We start from the raw sequence: 18,675 nt of genomic DNA, 5'->3' as shown, positions 1-18,675 counted from the left end.
TTTTAATGCGTCTCAGACCATCTCCTGCGTCACCACACGTGAGAATGATCTCTGTGCTGATTGGTCAGAGCTGTGTAAAATTTGTGGAATTCTTCTGTACATCAGTAACGTCCTGCAGCACACAGGAACTGGTTTTATGTCACTATGGCAGTGGAATGCCACCGTTCCTGTTGGTGCAGTCATCTCTAACTGAGACCAACATCGTCCTGCAGCGCCGCGGCACTGTGTGAGAACATTCTGATCTACTGAACAGAAAGTCCTGCATTAATCAGACCTGCGTTTATCTTCACAACACGCAGTTCATACAGAATATGACCAGTAGACAAAAACTATAGTCTAGAATAAAGATGCACCAAATATTTAGCAACCAAAATGATTCCAAATGATCTGGAAATGGCAGAAAGCACTTTTGTGTTTGGTGTTTGACTGAGGCAGTCATATTATCATATTATTATGATTAAAAGTCATGTTAAGTTTGGACACACCTTCTTATTCAATGTTTTTATTAAAAAAAATTCTACATCTTAAATGAATACTAAAGACTGGAGCTGGTTACTCAAAGGTATCTATTGCTCTTTCTTTTCTGTTGCGGTCCTGATGAGAGCCAGTTTCATCATCATTACATTTCTGATGGTCTTTTTTGTGACTGCACTTGAGGATACTTTCAAAATTTCTTAAAATGTTCTTTTTTATTGACTGACCTTCATTTCTTAAAGTCATTTTTTACTTTTCTTTACTTATTTGAGTAGTTCTTGCTTCTCATAATCTGGATTAGAACATTCCTCAAACAGAGCTATTCACTGTATACCTGTAACCAGTGATGGGAGTAACGACGTTTAAATAAACTGCATTACTAACGCCGTTACTTTTTCAGTAAGGAGTAATCTAACTAATTACTCTGACTGAAACTATGACGCCGTTATCATTTTCGACACACCGCTACTGCACGTTACTTTAGACGCTCAATTAACTTTTTTTCTGACTTTGCGCGGACGATGATATAAACCAGGGTTTCTCAACCGCGAAGCACCTCTAGGGGTCCGCAGGCTCATCCCCAGAGGACGACAGTAGTCTGTAGTGAGCACTTTTATCAGGGATCTCAAAATCACGGCCCACAGAGCGATATTTTGTGGCCGGTGACTTGAAATCAAATTTGAGCGTTAGTGCGGCGCACCCGCAAGAAAGACGCATCCTCTCCCCGTCCACCATAACGCATCCTATTCATTCATGCATGAAAAGCAATCGTTACTTTAACTGGTAACTACTTACTTTTATAGTGGAGTAACCCCGTTAGTTACTTTTTTGGAGGAGTAACTAGTAACTACAACTAATTACTTTTTGCAAAGTAACTCTACCTCTTCACTACTTTACTTTAACTGATGCTCTCAAACACTTTATTAAGAGACAAGAAAATTCAAGTAATTAACTCTTGATGAGTTCAGCACAGCTGTTAACTGAAAGCCTGAATTCCAGCTGACTCTACCTCATAAACTTGACTGAGAAAATCCTGCAGCAGAGATGTTCAAAACTAAAGTCATCTAAAAAAGAGGTGCTACTTTGAAGAATCTAAAATACAAAACATATTCTGGTTTGTTTAACACTTTTTTGTTCGTAGTTTGGATGATTTTAGTTTTTATCTCCATCTATAAAAACAATAGCAACAGCTGAACATGAGATTTAAAAGGTATTTAAATGCCTATATATTGTTTAAACGTGGAAAGTACTGATTATTTAGTGAGTAAATATGTATTATGTGGTGTTTGGGCACTTTTGGAGACACAGACTGTTAAATTGAGTGTAAACTGTGTGAGTGAGTCATTTACTTTCCCATCTTTTATTGCACCTCTGTCCCCAGCACTTAGTGTAATCCAGTACTGCTACAAATTAACCATTTATTTTACAATGAAATTTGTAGTCGATGAATTGAAAGAATTGACATTGATTATATCGACTAATTGTTGCACTAATTTTAGTATTAATCTACAATGCAGAACACTTTAAAAAGTAATGAAAAAAACACTGAATTTAAGGTGTGTCCAAATTTTTTTATATTTTTTTTAAATTCTGTATATGTGATGAAAAGTGCCTTTTTTGTGAAGGTGAGGATAAAAAGACACTCACTGCATAAATGACCTTCCATATATAATGCATTATACAGTATATATTTACTCCATTACTTCAGTCCAGACCTCCTCTGCCTTACCTGCTCTATACTAACCCCCAAAAGCAATGGTTAGTACATCAGTTCAGCTGAATATGTTGAGTTTCTGCATGTTCACACATACACTCGGGAGTGTGTGTTTGTGCACGTAATCCATCCAGCATGGCTTTTACCTCAACAGTCATTTAGCTTCTGGGCGGCCTGTTTCTGCTGCTCTGCCATGTGATCTTCATCAAAAGAGCGAGGCCTCGAGGAGCTGAATACCTCACTGCAGACAATAGACCTCTGTTACGAGGTCAAAACAGGCGTCAGGACGTCTTCTGAACGTTCAGAGACAGTTCAGCCTCAACCCTTAAGTCCCTTAAAGGAGAACTCTGGTGTAAAATTGACTTTTGTTGTAGTAAAACATGATAAAAAGTTCTTACCTTTGATAAAAAGCCCATCTCTGCTCTCCTGCAGCTTCCTGAGATACAGTATTTTTGTGCCTTTTGCTCTGCAACCGAATCAAGGCATATTTTGCCCCAATAAATCGCTTTTTACACCATTATCCAGCTCAAAGTAGCTACACACCTACGTAGTAGAATCTGGAGAGCTCTGACATTTAAAATGAGGCATGTATAACTTAAAAAGTGCGCAAGAAGCTTATTAAAACCACTGTTTACATCCTATAATGCTAGCTTTCAGCTCTGGGCGCCACCATCACTGTATTGATAATGACAGACATTTTAGTGTGGGAGGTTTCATGGCTAAATTGGAGCAGCCTGGTGGTCAATCTTCATTAATTGCACATTATTGCACCAGTAAGAGCAGAGTGTGAAGGTTCAATTAGCAGGGTAAGAGCACAGTTCTGCTCAAAATATTGCAATGCACACTACAACATTATGGGTGACATACCAAAGTTCAAAAGAGGACAAATTGTTGGTGCACGTCTTGCTGGAGCATCTGTGACCAAAACAGCAAGTCTTTGTGATGCATCAAGAGCCACGGTATCCAGGGTAATGTCAGCATACCACCAAGAAGGACCAACCACATCCAACAGGATTAACTGTGGACGCTGTAAGAGGAAGCTGTCTGAAAGGGATGTTCGGGTGCTAACCCGGATTGTATCCAAAAAACATAAAACCACGGCTGATCAAATCACGGCAGAATTCAATGTGCACCTCAACTCTCCTGTTTCCACCAGAACTGTCCGTCACCACAATAAATTATTGTGCTCTAAAACCAGGTGTTTTAGTTTCAGTTTCAGTTTTATTGTCCAACCCCTGTATATCTGTCATTATCAGTACAGTGATGGCGGCGACTAGAGATTTACCTTTTTAATGAGCTTCTTGTGCACTTTTTAAGTTATTAATGCCTCGTTTTAAACGTCGGAGCTCTCCAGATTCTACTAAGTAGGTGTGGAGCTACTTTGAGCTGGATAACGGAATAAAAAGCGATTTATTGCAGCAAAATATGCCCCGATATGGCCATTGTACAGAGTGCTGGGCAAAAAGCATAAGATTACTGGATCTCAGAATGCTGCAGGAAAAAGGAGGTGTGCTATTCATCAAATGTAAGTCCTTTTTATCATGTTTTACTGCAACAAAACTCCATTTTACACTGGAGTTCTCCTTTAAGTGCCTCAGCCCACACTCACACGTTCAAGGCAAGTTGGTCTAATGGATCATTTATATTTATATATATATATATAAAAATAGTCCTTCATAAAGCGCATTAAATAAATATATATTACAACTATCTACACATTGTACAAAATTGCTTTGTTGCAAAATATGCAAAAAATCTTGTGCAGTATTCCAAGTTTCTTCATTTCTTCTAGTGCAGATGTCTCCACAGCAGTAGGGGGCGCTGTTATTTGGAGCACCGGCCCGCTGACATCGACACAGAGCGTGCAAGCTGTTTACGATGGCCTTTAGCGTACTGCCGCAAAACGAAGTCGTAGTTGGCTGATGTGGACATGGCGTAGAACACGTTGGCTTTGTCTGGAATGACTAGTTCTAAAAAAAAGAAATAATAAGAGAATTAAGCATAAGTTTTTTTGTATAATTATGAATATAATGTATGAAAATAATCAGCTCCACACTGTAACCTGGATAAGTTATCTGGCCTTTATACAGAGTTACCTGCATACTTTTTGGGAAATTTACAAATTTCCAAAATTTCCTCTCGGGGATCAATAAAGTATCAATCTATCTATCTGTCTACCTGTCTGTCTGTCTGTCTGTCTGTCTGTCGACCGACCTACCTACCTACCTACCTACCTACCTACCTACCTACCTACCTACCTACCTACCTATCTATCTATCTATCTATCTATCTATCTATCTATCTATCTACCTACCTACCTACCTATCTATCTATCTATCTATCTATCTATCTATCTATCTATCTATCTATCTATCTATCTATCTATCTATCTATCTATCTATCTATCTATCTATCTATCTATCTATCTATCTATCTATCTTTGCTTACCAGCAGACATTGCAGTGTGAATGGGGAGGGGCTAAAGGGGATTTAAAAAGATAAAAAAAGAGAAATGGTGGGGAGGACGAAAAAGAAAGGGTGGAAAAATAAGGGAAGATGAAGTGAAGGAGAGGACGGGGAGGTGAAACTGGGAGACACACCCTGGGTTCATATTTTTCTTTCTGCTCTAGAGAGTTCTAATCTACTGGCAGTACTTCTCTATAGGTCATTCTCTATCTCTAATGAAGCAGGTATTAACTGCCTTTATTCTAAGACTAAGACTAAGACTAGGTCGAAAAATTGTTACTTAAAAATGATTTAAAGATTTTACAACTAAACATCACAAGCAGAGATTAAAATAAAATTAAATACAATAAAACTGAAAAATACATAAACTGTATCAGTTAGTGTATTACATGTTATACTCTTACCTTTGCCTTGCGGCAGCATCTGGATCAGTGCAAAGTCCTGAACACTGGTGTTCTCCAGGTTGTGCTTCTGCAGAGCTCTCTCAATCACCTGGGCTGTTTTATCCTGACTCGTCAACTGAGAAAGAAAACATGCCTTAAAATTCAATAATTCTGTTTAAAATTAAAAACTCTATTACACACAGATTGATCTATTTTAAGTGTTTATTTCTTTTATTGTTGCTAATTTTGGCTTACAGCCAATGAAAACCCAAAACTAAGTGTCTCAGAAAATTGTAATATTATATAAAACCAATTGGAACTTTTAGCAGTGTGGGCAGTGTGCCAAGTCTTGCTGGAAAATGAAATCTGCATCTCCATGAAAGTTGTCAGTAGCAGAGGGAAGCATGAAGTGCTGTAAGATTTTGTGGGAAAACAAAACTGCACTGACTTTAGACTTGATAATAAAACACAGTGGATCAACACCAGCAGATGACACATCTCTCCAAACCATCACTGATCATCAGTAAATTTTACTGATTTCATTTAAAGTAAATCAAGGGAGCAGAGTCTGGAGGAAGAGTGGAGAGACACACAGTCCAAACTGCTCGAGGTCTGGTGTGAAGTTTCCACCAATCAGTGATGGTTTGGAGAGATTTATGGAGATGTGGATTTCATTTCCCAGCAGGATTTATCACACTGCCCACACTGCCAAAATCTTTGGGTTTTCATTGGCTGTAAGCCATAATCATCAACAGCATTATTGTATATTATATACATCTATATAATATATAGGTTTTAAATTATGATCTGAATTTCTGAAATGAAGTAACTTTTTAATGATATTTTAATTTTCTGAGATACACTAATATATAATATATATAAAAACTAGACAATTTATAAACTCTTGCTTAACAACCAGTTTAATATCTATAGTAAAACATGCAGAGTACTGAATTATTAAATACTGCAAACCAACATTAGTGATGTTTTTCTGAATTAAGTATTTTTTATTATTTTATTCTATTTTCTCCCCAATTTGGAAGTCCAATGACCCAATCCCTGTTCATATGAACTCACTCTTTTGCTAATAATGCTCCCATCTCTGAGTATCCAACACACTTAATGTAAAGCACCAGAGAAAACGACACCTACTGTACCCACCCACAGAGAAACAGCATGACCAGCAGTTCAGTGCTCTCTCTCGGACTCCGGCTGCTGATGTAGAAACGGCGTAATCTGGGATTCTAACCAGCGATGGTCAGATCATAGTGATAGTGCGCTACTTTTATTTTAGGCTAGATCTCAAACCTAACCAGACCCAAAGCTCCACAGGCTGGTCAGTACTCACCAGGATGCTCTTGTACATGTTGCCGTTGTTGCCGCGCTCCACCGTGACCCGGATGATGCAGGAGTCGGCCACCTGTCTGTTGTAGAGGGGCAGGGAGGTCATGGAGACTGAACGCTTATGGCCGAGTTTGGATGGAGAAGAAGAAGAAGAGGAGGAGGAGGAGGCTGGAGGAAGTATGAGGTCATTCTTGGAGACGGGCGAGGAGCTGGAGGAGTCCGAAGAAGGAGTAGAGGAGTGAGAAGAAGCATCGGCCATGTTTTGGCAGGAGCTGGAGAGAGACTGGAAAAAGAGAATGAGATGTGTAGATTAGGGCTGAACGATTAAACGTTTTTTACACTGAAATTGCGATTTGAATTAGCCAATAGGGGTGGGCGATATGGCCCTAAAATAATATCATGATATTTCATGATATTTTTGTGATAACGATACTCTTGGCCATATGACAAAACATTGAATAAAAAAAAAATATTTCAAGAATACACCACTGCAACAAAATGAAAATTAAATTGCATTATTGCATACAATATGATATGGCACACCCCTAACTGAGATATTAAAAAATACAATTTTTTTTATCAGATTTGTAACAGAAGTCAATGATCCAGAATGTCATGATACTAATAATAATGCACTCCAAATATCTCCATATATCCAGAATTAAAGTAAAATAAATGATATAATCAGATATAATCTGTCTCTAGTAGATATATAATGGGAAATGCGAACAGTGTGAATTTTTCTTTCTTAAAAATAGCAAAAAAGTAGTACCCTGATGTAATAAATAGGGGTGGGTGATATTTCAGGGTATAATATAGTTCACGATATTCAAAAATTTGGATGATATTATTGCGTACGATACGATATGGCACACCCCTATTAAAAACCTGCAAGTGTAAAAAAATAAGAGAGCACTTAAAAAAAACGATCACTTTCTTTGATTTTACCAAATTGAAAACTTCTGGAATATAATCAAGAGGAAGATGGATGATCACAAACCATCAAACCACCAAACTGAACTGCTTGATTTTTTGCACCAGGAGTAAAGCAGCATAAATTTATCCAAAAGCAGTGTGTAAGACTGGTGGAGGAGAACATGATGCCAAGATGCATGAAAACTGTGATTAAAAAACAGGATTATTCCATCAAATATTGATTTCTGAACTCTTCAAACTTTAAGAATATGAACTATGAATATTTTTATGTGGAATTTGGGAGAAATGTTGTCTGTAGTTTATAGAATAAAACAACAATGTTCATTTTACTCAAACATAAACCTATAAATAGCAAAATCAGAGAAACTGATTCAGAAACAGAAAAAAGGGGTCTCTTACATTATTATTAATGTACACTTACATGTATTTTCCCTTCATTCTTATGTCAGTAAGTGACAAGATCACTGAAAATGTAATTTTATTATTTTATTTTAGATATTTATTTTCCTTCTGTTAAACAGGCCTGTAAACACACAGTAATGTAAGAAGACGTAAGCAGAGGGTATCAGCGAACACCACGGGGGGTCTGGGAAGGTTAAGAAGCTTAGAGATGAGGGGAATTCTGGGAATTTGAGCAGGGAAGTGCGTCTGGAGCGGCGCGGCTGCATACTTCAGGAGGTGCAGAGTGTGAAAGGGAGTGTGACGGCTGACGTAACGACTCAGACACGCTTCACTAAAAAGTGCCGTCAGCTGTACAAACAGCCCTGCGCTCTGGTCTCAAGATCCCGGTTAATATACAATGGAGAACATTCAAGGACAGCAGGGCCTCAGTGGAACTGTGAGATGTTATATAACACCAACAGTGAATAAGCGACCGCTCGCTGATCACACTGCAGTAAATGTGATCTACTGATTAATTTAATATCTAATACACAGTTTTAGAGTACATGGGATAACATAAAACTGCTTTATTTATGAAGCAAACAAAAATGCACAAGGTTGAGATTTTAATAAAAAAAATTAACTAATGTGATATGTTTATTTTTTATTCTTACTTCAGTTTCTAAATCAGTTTCTCTGATTTTGCTATTTATAGGTTTATGTTTGAGTAAAATGAACATTGTTGTTTTATTCTATAAATTACAAACAACATTTCTCACAAATTCCAAATAAAAATATTCTCATTTAGAACAAATAATGCAATGAAAAGTTTTAAGTGTTCAGAAATCAATATTTGGTAGAATAACCCTGGTGGTTTTTAATCACAGTTTTCATGCATCTTGGCATCATGTTCTCCTCCACCAGTCTTACACACTGCTTTTGGATAACTTTATGCTGCTCTCTCCTGCTGCAAAACTTCAAGCAGTTCAGTTTGGTTTGATGGCTTGTGATCATCCATCTTCCTCTTGATTATATTCCAGAGGTTTTTAATTTGGTAAAATCAGAAAGAAACTCAGCATTTTTAAGTGGTCTCTTAATTTTTTTTTTTTCTAGAGCTGTATACATAAATATTAATATAAAACATTAAGCTAAATCTGATTCGACAAAAGTCTGTGTCAGATACAGCTCTACTACTGAGTGTTAAGAATTGTGTTAATCATGTAATAATGGTGAGGAAATACAGAGAAGTGGATGTTTGTTTGTTGGCTGTATGGAAATGTACTGAATTAGAGTGTGTACACTTGTTGTACCTGTGCTCCGAGAGGAGACGACTGATTGGTGGAGAGATCCTCCATCTCAGAGCTGCTGGATCCAGATGATGAAACACTAATCTGGTCAGCATTCTTTCTCGAGCCGTCACTCACATTCAGCAGGCTGCATAAACACACAACACACACACACAACACACACGCACACACACACACATACTTTACATTACTACTATGGGTGTACCGGTACAGAAAATTTGCAGTCAAGTTCACACCTCAGTATAAACCCCACGGTTCGGTGCGTTTTTGGTACGTTTTCAGTACGTTTGGTGGAAAAAATGAAGAAACTGGGCATTCTGTACAGCCTCACATTTATTAACTTCATAATAATAATGAATCTTTATTATAATATTATAATAATGTTTAGTTTTTTGGGACTCGATCTCTTTTATTAAATGCTGAATCCAGGATTATCTCCTACTGTCATCATGAGAGGCTTTATTGTGGCGCTTTATTAACAACAAAAACAGCAGCGTTACTTATTATTTTAACTGCTTATACTACAAATATTTTTCCCTAAGCATATTACTGGATGCATTTCAATTTTTGAGTTCTTTTTAAGAAATATTAGAATTTGACTGTTAAAATTAAATTATATTTCAGGTGTCAATCACTTAAAAATGAATTAAAATTATGATTCATTTTTTAATGCTGGAATAGTGTATTGGGTTTAAATCTGGCAGACCAGATAATTGTGTGTTGTATTACATATCTAATATAATATATAAATATCTGAGAAAAAGAGAGAGAGAGATGGTGCAAGTGAGAGAGAGAGAGACTGCATGAAAGAGAGAGAGAGAGAAAGAGACAGATGACATGAGTGAAAGAAAGAGAGAGAGAGACAGATGGCACAAGAGAGAAAGAGAGACAGACAGAGCGTAAGAGAGAGAAAGTTAGAAAGAGCAATCGAGAGAGCGAGCGAAAGAGAGAAAGAGAGCGAGAGACTGACAGCGATAGTGGGGGAGAGAGAGAGAGAGAGAGAAAGAGAGAGATGGCATAAGTGAAAGAGAGAGAGAGAGAGAAAGAGAGAGAGAGACTGAGAGAGAGTAAACAAGAGAGCGAGCAAGAGAGAGAGAGAGAGAAAGAGAGAGCAAGCGGAAGAGCGAGAGAGAAAGACAGACGACATGATTAAGAGAGAGTGAGAGAGAGAGCGTAAGAGAGAGAGAGTGAGAGAGAACGAGCGAGAGACAGACAGCGTGAGTGAAAGAGAAACAGAGAGAGAAAGAGAGACGGCATGAGTGAGAGAGAGTGAAAGAGAGAGAGAGAGAGAATGGGAGAGAGAGACAGACAGCACAAGTGAGAAAGAGAGAGAGACGGCATGAGTGATAGAGAGAGAGAGAGAGACAGACGGAGAGAGAGAGAGACGGTGTGAGAGAGAGAGCAAGATAGAGACAGTATGAGCAAATTATCTGCGTTTGAAGAACAAGGTGAAAGCAGCTGATCAAATGTAAAATGAATAAAGAAATAAGAAAATGGTTTTAATATTCAGATATAACTGTGTATTTAATATGATATTATTATTATTATACTATAATCAGAACGTATATCATGTAATACAGTGTACTGCGTATGATCAGACTCACGAGGAAAGCTTCTTGGTCAGGACCCGGTGACTCCAGGCTCCGCTGCTGGGCTGAGGACTGGTGTCCAGCGGTGGCTCCAGCTCTCTGGATAACTCGTAGCTGATGGGGGGGTACAGAGACATGGTGAGGCTTGTATTAAACTTAAGGGACGTACTGGAAGCAGGCAGAGCTCTTGATACAGATCTGGCTTTGACCATAACCATCAAATATAAAGAGGGTAGATCCATTCTTGGCTTTGTAGACCAGTGTCAAGTAGAGGAAACACAGCAGATACATCTAATTAATAGATGGAACAGCCATTCCAGGTAGGAATGGCCAGGCCCGTTTCAACAGGGCAAGCAAACCAATCAATGACTGGTTATGAATTTAATGCCCTGACAAACTGTGTGAACCCCCCTTCAAATTCTATAAGAGTCAATTCAGGAAAGCGCAACACACTGTCATAAAACTCCCACTAGTTACTGACAGTAACCAGCCAGCCAGGTTTCTCATTCCTGCAGCTGGCAAAATAAAAGCCTCTAAATGGTCCTGGGGATAGCACTTGATTTAATGTACCACTTAGCATTAAGAATTTTGCTCTTAAATCTTTCTAATTAACCCATAAGAGCCCAGATATTATATTGATTCAAAATTTAAAATTGAATCTCATTGTGGTCACATATCTGTAAATATTTAAAGTTGCTAAATAACCTGAATTTTAATATTTGGTTTATAATAATTTGTGTCAGAACTTGTTAGAATATAGGCCATAAAAGATTAAAATTTAATTGAAGAATTTGAATGATTAAATGGTTGAAACACAGATGGAGAAGCAAAAAAGAATACACTTTTAAAAAGTGCTAACTTAGTTTTACCTCCAGCACGAACCCTAAAGCTCTCCTATATCCTGTAATGTAAATAAGGTGAGATATACGAATACACAGATTCAAACACTTTCCTGTAGTGATGCTCTCAGGATGTTCAGTAGGTTATATGTCACTTAGGAACTTCATGGGCCCTATTTTAGTGATCTATTTATTGCACAGCTGATTTTAGGGCATGCCAATGAGTCTTTGGCTGCATGGTTACGATAGGAAGGGGCAGCTGACTGTTGTCAGGGTTTTAATCGGTCAGTGGCGCACCTGTATTTCCCGTCGCCAAGATACTGTAGAAACACGCCAGAAATTTACCTGAACACACCTCACTTTCAGCAGACCACCACACCCATCAGTGTACAGATATTCCTAAACTCAGACACTATTTTAACTGCATAGATGCAAGGGGTGAAAAAAGACTGTTGATGGGGTTTAAGATAACAACGAGACTAGTGCTGTAGGGAACTTTCTACTTTTCTATCTTTTAAAGGATCTGTCGCACATTCGTCAGAATTGGGTAAAAAATGGGGAAACAAACCTAAAAAAATTTTTGGAGCTGCTTAATGGACACTACCGCTTATTTGACCAGGGATCCAGTCATAGCATATAGTATACAGGAGTTGAACAATGAAACTGAAACACTTGGTTTAGACCACAATAATTTATTGTGGTGACGGACAGTTCTGGTGGAAACAGGAGAGTTGAGGTGCACATTGAATTCTGCCGTGATTTGATCAGCCGTGGTTTTATGTTTTTTGGATACAATCCGGGTTAGCACCCGAACATCCCTTTCAGACAGCTTCCTCTTACAGCGTCCACAGTTAATCCTGTTGGATGTGGTTGGTCCTTCTTGGTGGTATGCTGACATTACCCTGGATACCGTGGCTCTTGATGCATCACAAAGACTTGCTGTTTTGGTCACAGATGCGGCAGCAAGACGTGCACCAACAATTTGTCCTCTTTTGAACTTTGGTATGTCCCCCATAATGTTGTGTGCATTGCAATATTTTGAGCAGAACTGTGCTCTTACCCTGCTAATTGAACCTTCACACACTGCTCTTACTGGTGCAATAATGTGCAATTAATGAAGATTGGACACCAGGCTGCTCCAATTTAGCCATGAAACCTCCCACACTAAAATGACAGGTGTTTTTTTTTTTAGTTTCATTGTCCAACCCCTGTATATGCTAGTTATAAAGAGGCAGAGGCCATTGGTACACCATAAAAGTGGGATGCAAATAAAATGCTTCGGCTTATACAGTTTTTTAAAAATGGGCATGGAAACTGAAGCATGGAGCAAAACCACAGAACACAAGCAAAACAAATGCAAAATACAAAGCTGAGAAAGGGAGTAAAACTGCAGCACTAAATTTGGAAAGACAATGTAACAGATAAAGAGCATGTGAATCTATGTCAGCAGCCGTGTAACTACTGAGGATGATGTTTACCAGGGAAAACAGGTGAGATAACAGGTATAAATACACACATACAGGGAAGGAGGAAGAGTTGGGGCAGTAATTACAGGAGGAAAAATAAACAGCAGCTGAAAGGCTCACCAGTGGCTCACCAGGGGCCAAAACTAAGGCAACAAGATGATGTGGATACAAAAGAGGGCGGGGCCTGGGGAAGGAAATCATGACAATGGTGTTTCCCTGTAGCTTTCTAAGTAATAGTATCCTGTTCACAGTAACTGTAGTGTAATAACAATGCCCGCAAATAAACTTAGCCCTGTAGCATCATGCTATTCAGGCTATCTGACATAATGTGGGGAAATCTGGGGAAAATAACAGGTACTGCAGGAACTGGCCAATCAGAAATCATGTAACAGAATCTCCCCTGATACATTATACAACCATCTCCTCAGAGGGTTTAAACCTCTCTCAGCAGAGAGCTGGAATCCTGCTCTACCTTTCCAGCACTGACACAAACACAATCAGGTCTTTCACAATAAATGTTTCTTTAATAGATGATATATTTTCCAGAGAATAATTGCAATAAACAATATTATTATGATCTTAAACTCACAGAATAATGTGATTACACAGTTTTAAAGCACAATTAACATTAAATTAATATGAATATTCAAACATTATTAGAATAGAATAAATTAAAAAAAACATTATCCTTAAATAGCAGTGCCATTCTGATAACACATTTACCTAAGCAGTTCAATTCTATTCATGAATTTGCCCTAGAATTTCATTTCTTATCATGAATTTACCTCAGCAGTGCAATTCTATTTATATATGGACCTCAGGAGTGCAATTCTAATCATAAATTTACCTCAGCAGTGCATTTCTAATTCTATATTAACCTCAGGAGTCAAACTCTAACCATATATTTATCTCAGGAGTCCAATTCTAATCACGAATTTACCTCAGCAGTGTGATTTTAATTATATATGTACCTCAGGAGTGCAATTCTAATTATGTATTTACCTCAGCAGTACAATTCTAATCATGAATTTACCTCAGAAAGTAAATGTTAGTCATATATTTACCTCAGGAGTCCAATTCTAATCACAAATTTACCTCAGCAGTGCAATTTTAATTATATATGTACCTCAGGAGTCCAATTCTATTCATGAATTTACCTTAGCAGTACTATTCTTATTATATATTTATCTCAGGAGTCCAATTCTAATCATGAATTTACCTCAGGAGTCTAAGTCTAATCATGAATTTACCTCAGGAGTCTAAGTCTAATCATGAATTTACCTCAGGAGTCTAAGTCTAATCATGAATTTACCTCAGGAGTCCAATTCTAATCATGCATTAACCTCAAAGGTTCAATTTTAATCATATATGTACCACAAGATTAAATGAATTCACAGCAGTAGTGTAATTCTAATCATATAATTACCTCAGGAGTCCAAGTCTAATCATGAATTTACCATAGCAGTTTAATCATATACACAATTTACTTTAAGGGGTCTTATACTAACCTCAGTTATAGAGATATTTATTAGATAACTATTAAACATGTCTATATACAGTATATATATATATATAAATATAATAGTTACAGAGATAACTCAATTATTAAACAGTAAGTACTGTTTGCTACAATTTTAAAGGTCCCATTCCATCGCTTTTTAATTCATTTTAAACAGTCTATTTGTGGTCTCTCGTATAAATTAATGCCATGTGAGTCTTTTTTGTGAAAAAAGTGCTCAGGTGTTTCTATTTAATCTTGTATTTAATGTAATATTATGTTCTGTATGCTTAGTTGAGCCTCACCTCTCCTGGTCAGTGAGGAGTCTCTGACGCTGGAGCCAGGCAGAAATCTGAGGGTGGTGAGGCAACAGGTACTGGGAGCAGGACGTCTGCAGCTGACGGATCTGATACAGAATCTCGTACTCCTGCAGGAAGAAGAGTGATACAGATGTTTGATAAGGGTGAGGTAGTGAGAGAACGAGAACCAGTAGAGTTACATAACTCCTATAACCCTCCGCTTCCACGCGGCACAGCTACGCAGTCCTGAGATTAGACTGTGCAGCACAGAGCCCATCCCTGCAGAGTCAACACAGCTGAATAAAGACTATCGGAGGATATCCCCTGACCTCAGAACAGCCTTATCTCTCTGCGCCACACCAATGTGTATTGATAAGTCTGATAATGTGATCAGCCACGCAGAGGGCTCGCCGTGAGCGTGACGACCAGACTGAGAGAGAAAGTGAGAAACTCACCCGTCTGCGTTTCTCAAAGTTGATGAGGCCGCACTGTAGAGAACAAGAAACAGAACAATGATATATTTTAAATGTATTTGTTGTGCATATGCTGATTAAAAGCAATATAGATCAATAATCTGCAATATAGATCAACACTATCACGCAACTCTAATCTTATACTTTCATTTTTGCAATTTTTGAAACAAAAGTTTGGACAAGATTTTAATCTGGGAGTTATTCCCAGATTAACCAATAGTAGCTCTGTCACAAAAATGGCATTATCGACTTATCATTATACAATCATACAATAGAGCTCTGGAAAAAAATTAAGAGACCACTTCAGTTTCTAAATGAGTTTCTCTGATTTAGCTATTTATAGGTTTATGTTTAAATAAAATAAAACGGACAACATTTCTCCCAAATTCAAAGCTCCCAAGTTGCAAAGCTCTTAGACCTCAAATAATGCAAATAATCACAGTTTTCATGCATCTTGGCACCATGTTGTCCTCCACCAGTCTTACACACTGCTTTTGGATAACTTTATGCTGCTTTACTCCTGGTGCAAAAATTCAAGCAGTTCAGTTTGGTTTGATGGCTTGTGATCATCCATCTTCCTCTTGATTATATTCTAGAGGTTTTCAATTTGATACAATTGAAGAAACTCATCATTTTTAAATGGTCTTTTATTTTTTTTCCAGAGCTGTACATTGTTGCTGTCTCATAAAAAAACACATGTATCTGTAAAAGAAAGATAAAAAAAATCATGACTTTTAATGGACGTCAACGTAAAAAGAGTTTATATCAAGTCATTTTGAAGCATTTCTACTGATCCATTCATCAAGAAAGTAAGGGACAGTTTATGTGTTCAAATTTTTGTCAATTTTTAGTTTTCTATACAATTTGAAACACACAAACTGTGTGTTACACACACTGTACCTTACATTCTTGACGAATGGACCAGTAGAAATGCTTCAAAATGACCTGATATAAATATATATTTTACATTGACTTCCACTAGAAGTTAGGAAGGTTTTATCAGTGCTTCATAGAAACATATTTTTCATTGGACAGCGACAATATGGACATAATCTCAATAATTATAATTCATTATATTTTTCTTAGCAATAAGAGCATTTTACTGTGAACTTAAAACAGCTAAAAACAGTGAATTTATTTTATTTATGTTTTATTTATTTAGAATATAAGAAAGGATATGTTTATCTTCCAATTACAGCATCTAAAAAAAAAAAAAATATATATATATATATATATATATATATATATATATATATATATATATATATATATATATATATATATATATATAATAAACAAATAAATATATATATATATATATATATAATAATAAACAAATAAATATATATATATATATATATATATATATATATATATATATTAGGGGTGGGCAATATTATATCGTATACAATATATTGTGACACAGAAATATTGTGATATTAAAAATCCATATTGTGATACTAGGGCAGTCTATTATTTACTGTGAAGCTTTAGGTGTATTTATTGTATAATTGTTTTAGTTTGCAGTTTATATGCATGCACTAAATATTCTGCAATATTATTTGCTGCATTATATTATTTTATGCTATATTATTAATTTTGCCACATTATGATTAAACTGTTATACTATTATACTATATTCCTATTATATTATATATTATTATATATTCCTCATATTTTAGTTTTCCTATATCGCCAAGTATATCGTTATCGCAAAAATACCATGAAATATCGTGATATTATTTTAGAGCCATATTGCCCACCCCTAATATATATATATATATATATATATATATATATATTTTTTTTTTTTTTTATGATTTATTGCTAATATTCTCCTATTTTTCTCCCCAATTTATCTAGGCAGATTGTCTCAACGGTTCAGCCATATACTTTCAATCACCCTGGACTAAATAACAGAACATTTTACTCAAAATATAAAAAGAAAGCATAACTACAACCCTGTCCTAACTACTAACTTTCTCAGTGTTTATGCCTAATCAGATATTGAACCTCACCTCCACAGTGTCGGGCAGAGCCGTATCCAGCATGGTGAGCACGGTCAGGTAGGTTCCCAGGTAAGGCACAGCTCCGCTGGTGGAGCTCTGTGGAAAAATACAGGTATTAGCAGATCTGTTATTAACTGAGATCAGCTAGAACAACAGCCTGTGAATCAGAATATAATAAAAACACAAAACACAGAGCAACAGTGTTTACAGCAAACACAGAGAATGAAGGATGAGACCTACACTGTATTTATACTGTAAATAAATACCTATACTGACTTTCAATGCAATTTATCACCATAACAGACACAACATACTTTAGTACTTAGAGCTGAAGCCAAAGAAAGAATAAAATGGACAATAAAAGTATTGATATTATGAGTATTACAATGAGTTTATCCTGTTTCTTATTTTCATACAATATTGACCTTAATAAATAAAAAAAACACATTGAATGATAAGGTGTGTACAAACTTTTGACTAGTACTAGTACTATATACTTATATCAAGCAGATTTTTTTTATTAGTATGATTTCTGTAAATATAATAAGCGTTCTCAAAATCTCAAAATTCCTTAAGTAAAACCTAAATCAAGTAAAAATCTGTAATTTTATATCTTAAATCTTTGACAAATAAATTGGCTGTTTTGTGCTAATTACTCATTATTCCAAAAATAACCCTAATAATCTTACATTTAATAAGACAAAAAAATCTTAACAGAGAAAAAAAACTAAAATGCATTAACATCACATTAGCCAATGTGAGAGAGGCCTTCAGTTGCTTTGAAGTTACCCTAGGGTCCTATGAGACCTCACAGACTATAACACGCCTTACTCTCGGGGTGATCAAACTCTTCGATAAGCATTAACAACTCTTTTTCCTTTTATCATGACACAAACAGAAATCTTTTGACATTTTGTTTGTGCCATGTTACACTTCCACAAACATGTGTTGTAAAGATCAGACTTGATGATAGATCCCTGTTCTTTAAATAAAACAGACTCCGCCCTGTGGATCATCCTTGACTGTTCTCACCATTCTTCTTCTCTGCCTTTCTGATATTTTTCTTGGCCTGCCATTTCCTTACTATGTTCCTCACAGTGGAAACTGACAGGTTAAATCTCTGAGACAACTTTTTGTATCCTTCCCCTGAACAACTATGTTGAACAATCTTTGTTTTTAGATCATTTGAGAGTTGTTTTGATGAGCCCATGATGCCACTCTTCAGAGGAGATTCAAATAGGAGAACAACTTGCAATTGGCCACCTTATATACTTTTTCTCATGATTGGATACACCTGGCTATGAAGTTCAAAGCTCAATGAGGTTACCAAACCAATTTTCTGCTTCAGTAAGTCAGTAAAAAGTAGTTAGGAGTATTCAAATCATAAAATGATAAGGGTGCCCATACTTTTGCACCGATCAAATTTTGGTTTAATGCATATTGCACATTTTCTGTTAGTTCAATAAACCTTATTTCAATCCTGAAATATTACTGTGT

At 36.5% G+C, this 18,675-nt stretch overlaps 1 protein-coding gene across 1 annotated transcript in view; it reads right to left on the bottom strand.

The window, feature by feature from the left end:
* Positions 1–507: 507 nt before the first annotated feature.
* Positions 508–18,675, bottom strand: part of LOC103046751 (ral guanine nucleotide dissociation stimulator-like 1) — a 47,550-nt gene continuing 29,382 nt past the window's right edge. Inside the window, exons 10-17 of the mRNA XM_022664970.2 lie at positions 17,188–17,274; positions 15,152–15,184; positions 14,703–14,824; positions 10,610–10,708; positions 9,009–9,132; positions 6,386–6,664; positions 5,059–5,173; positions 508–4,158 (exon numbers count right to left, since the gene is read on the bottom strand). Coding sequence (XP_022520691.1) covers positions 4,013–4,158; positions 5,059–5,173; positions 6,386–6,664; positions 9,009–9,132; positions 10,610–10,708; positions 14,703–14,824; positions 15,152–15,184; positions 17,188–17,274 — 1,005 coding nt within the window. The 3' untranslated portion in view covers positions 508–4,012. The remainder of the gene's footprint in view (positions 4,159–5,058; positions 5,174–6,385; positions 6,665–9,008; positions 9,133–10,609; positions 10,709–14,702; positions 14,825–15,151; positions 15,185–17,187; positions 17,275–18,675) is intronic.

The sequence above is a fragment of the Astyanax mexicanus genome, chromosome 19 (genome assembly GCF_023375975.1).
Source record: "Astyanax mexicanus isolate ESR-SI-001 chromosome 19, AstMex3_surface, whole genome shotgun sequence".
Lineage (NCBI taxonomy): Eukaryota > Metazoa > Chordata > Actinopteri > Characiformes > Acestrorhamphidae > Astyanax > Astyanax mexicanus.
Note: the sequence above shows the minus strand (reverse complement) of the source record. Positions and strands in the feature narration are given on the sequence as shown.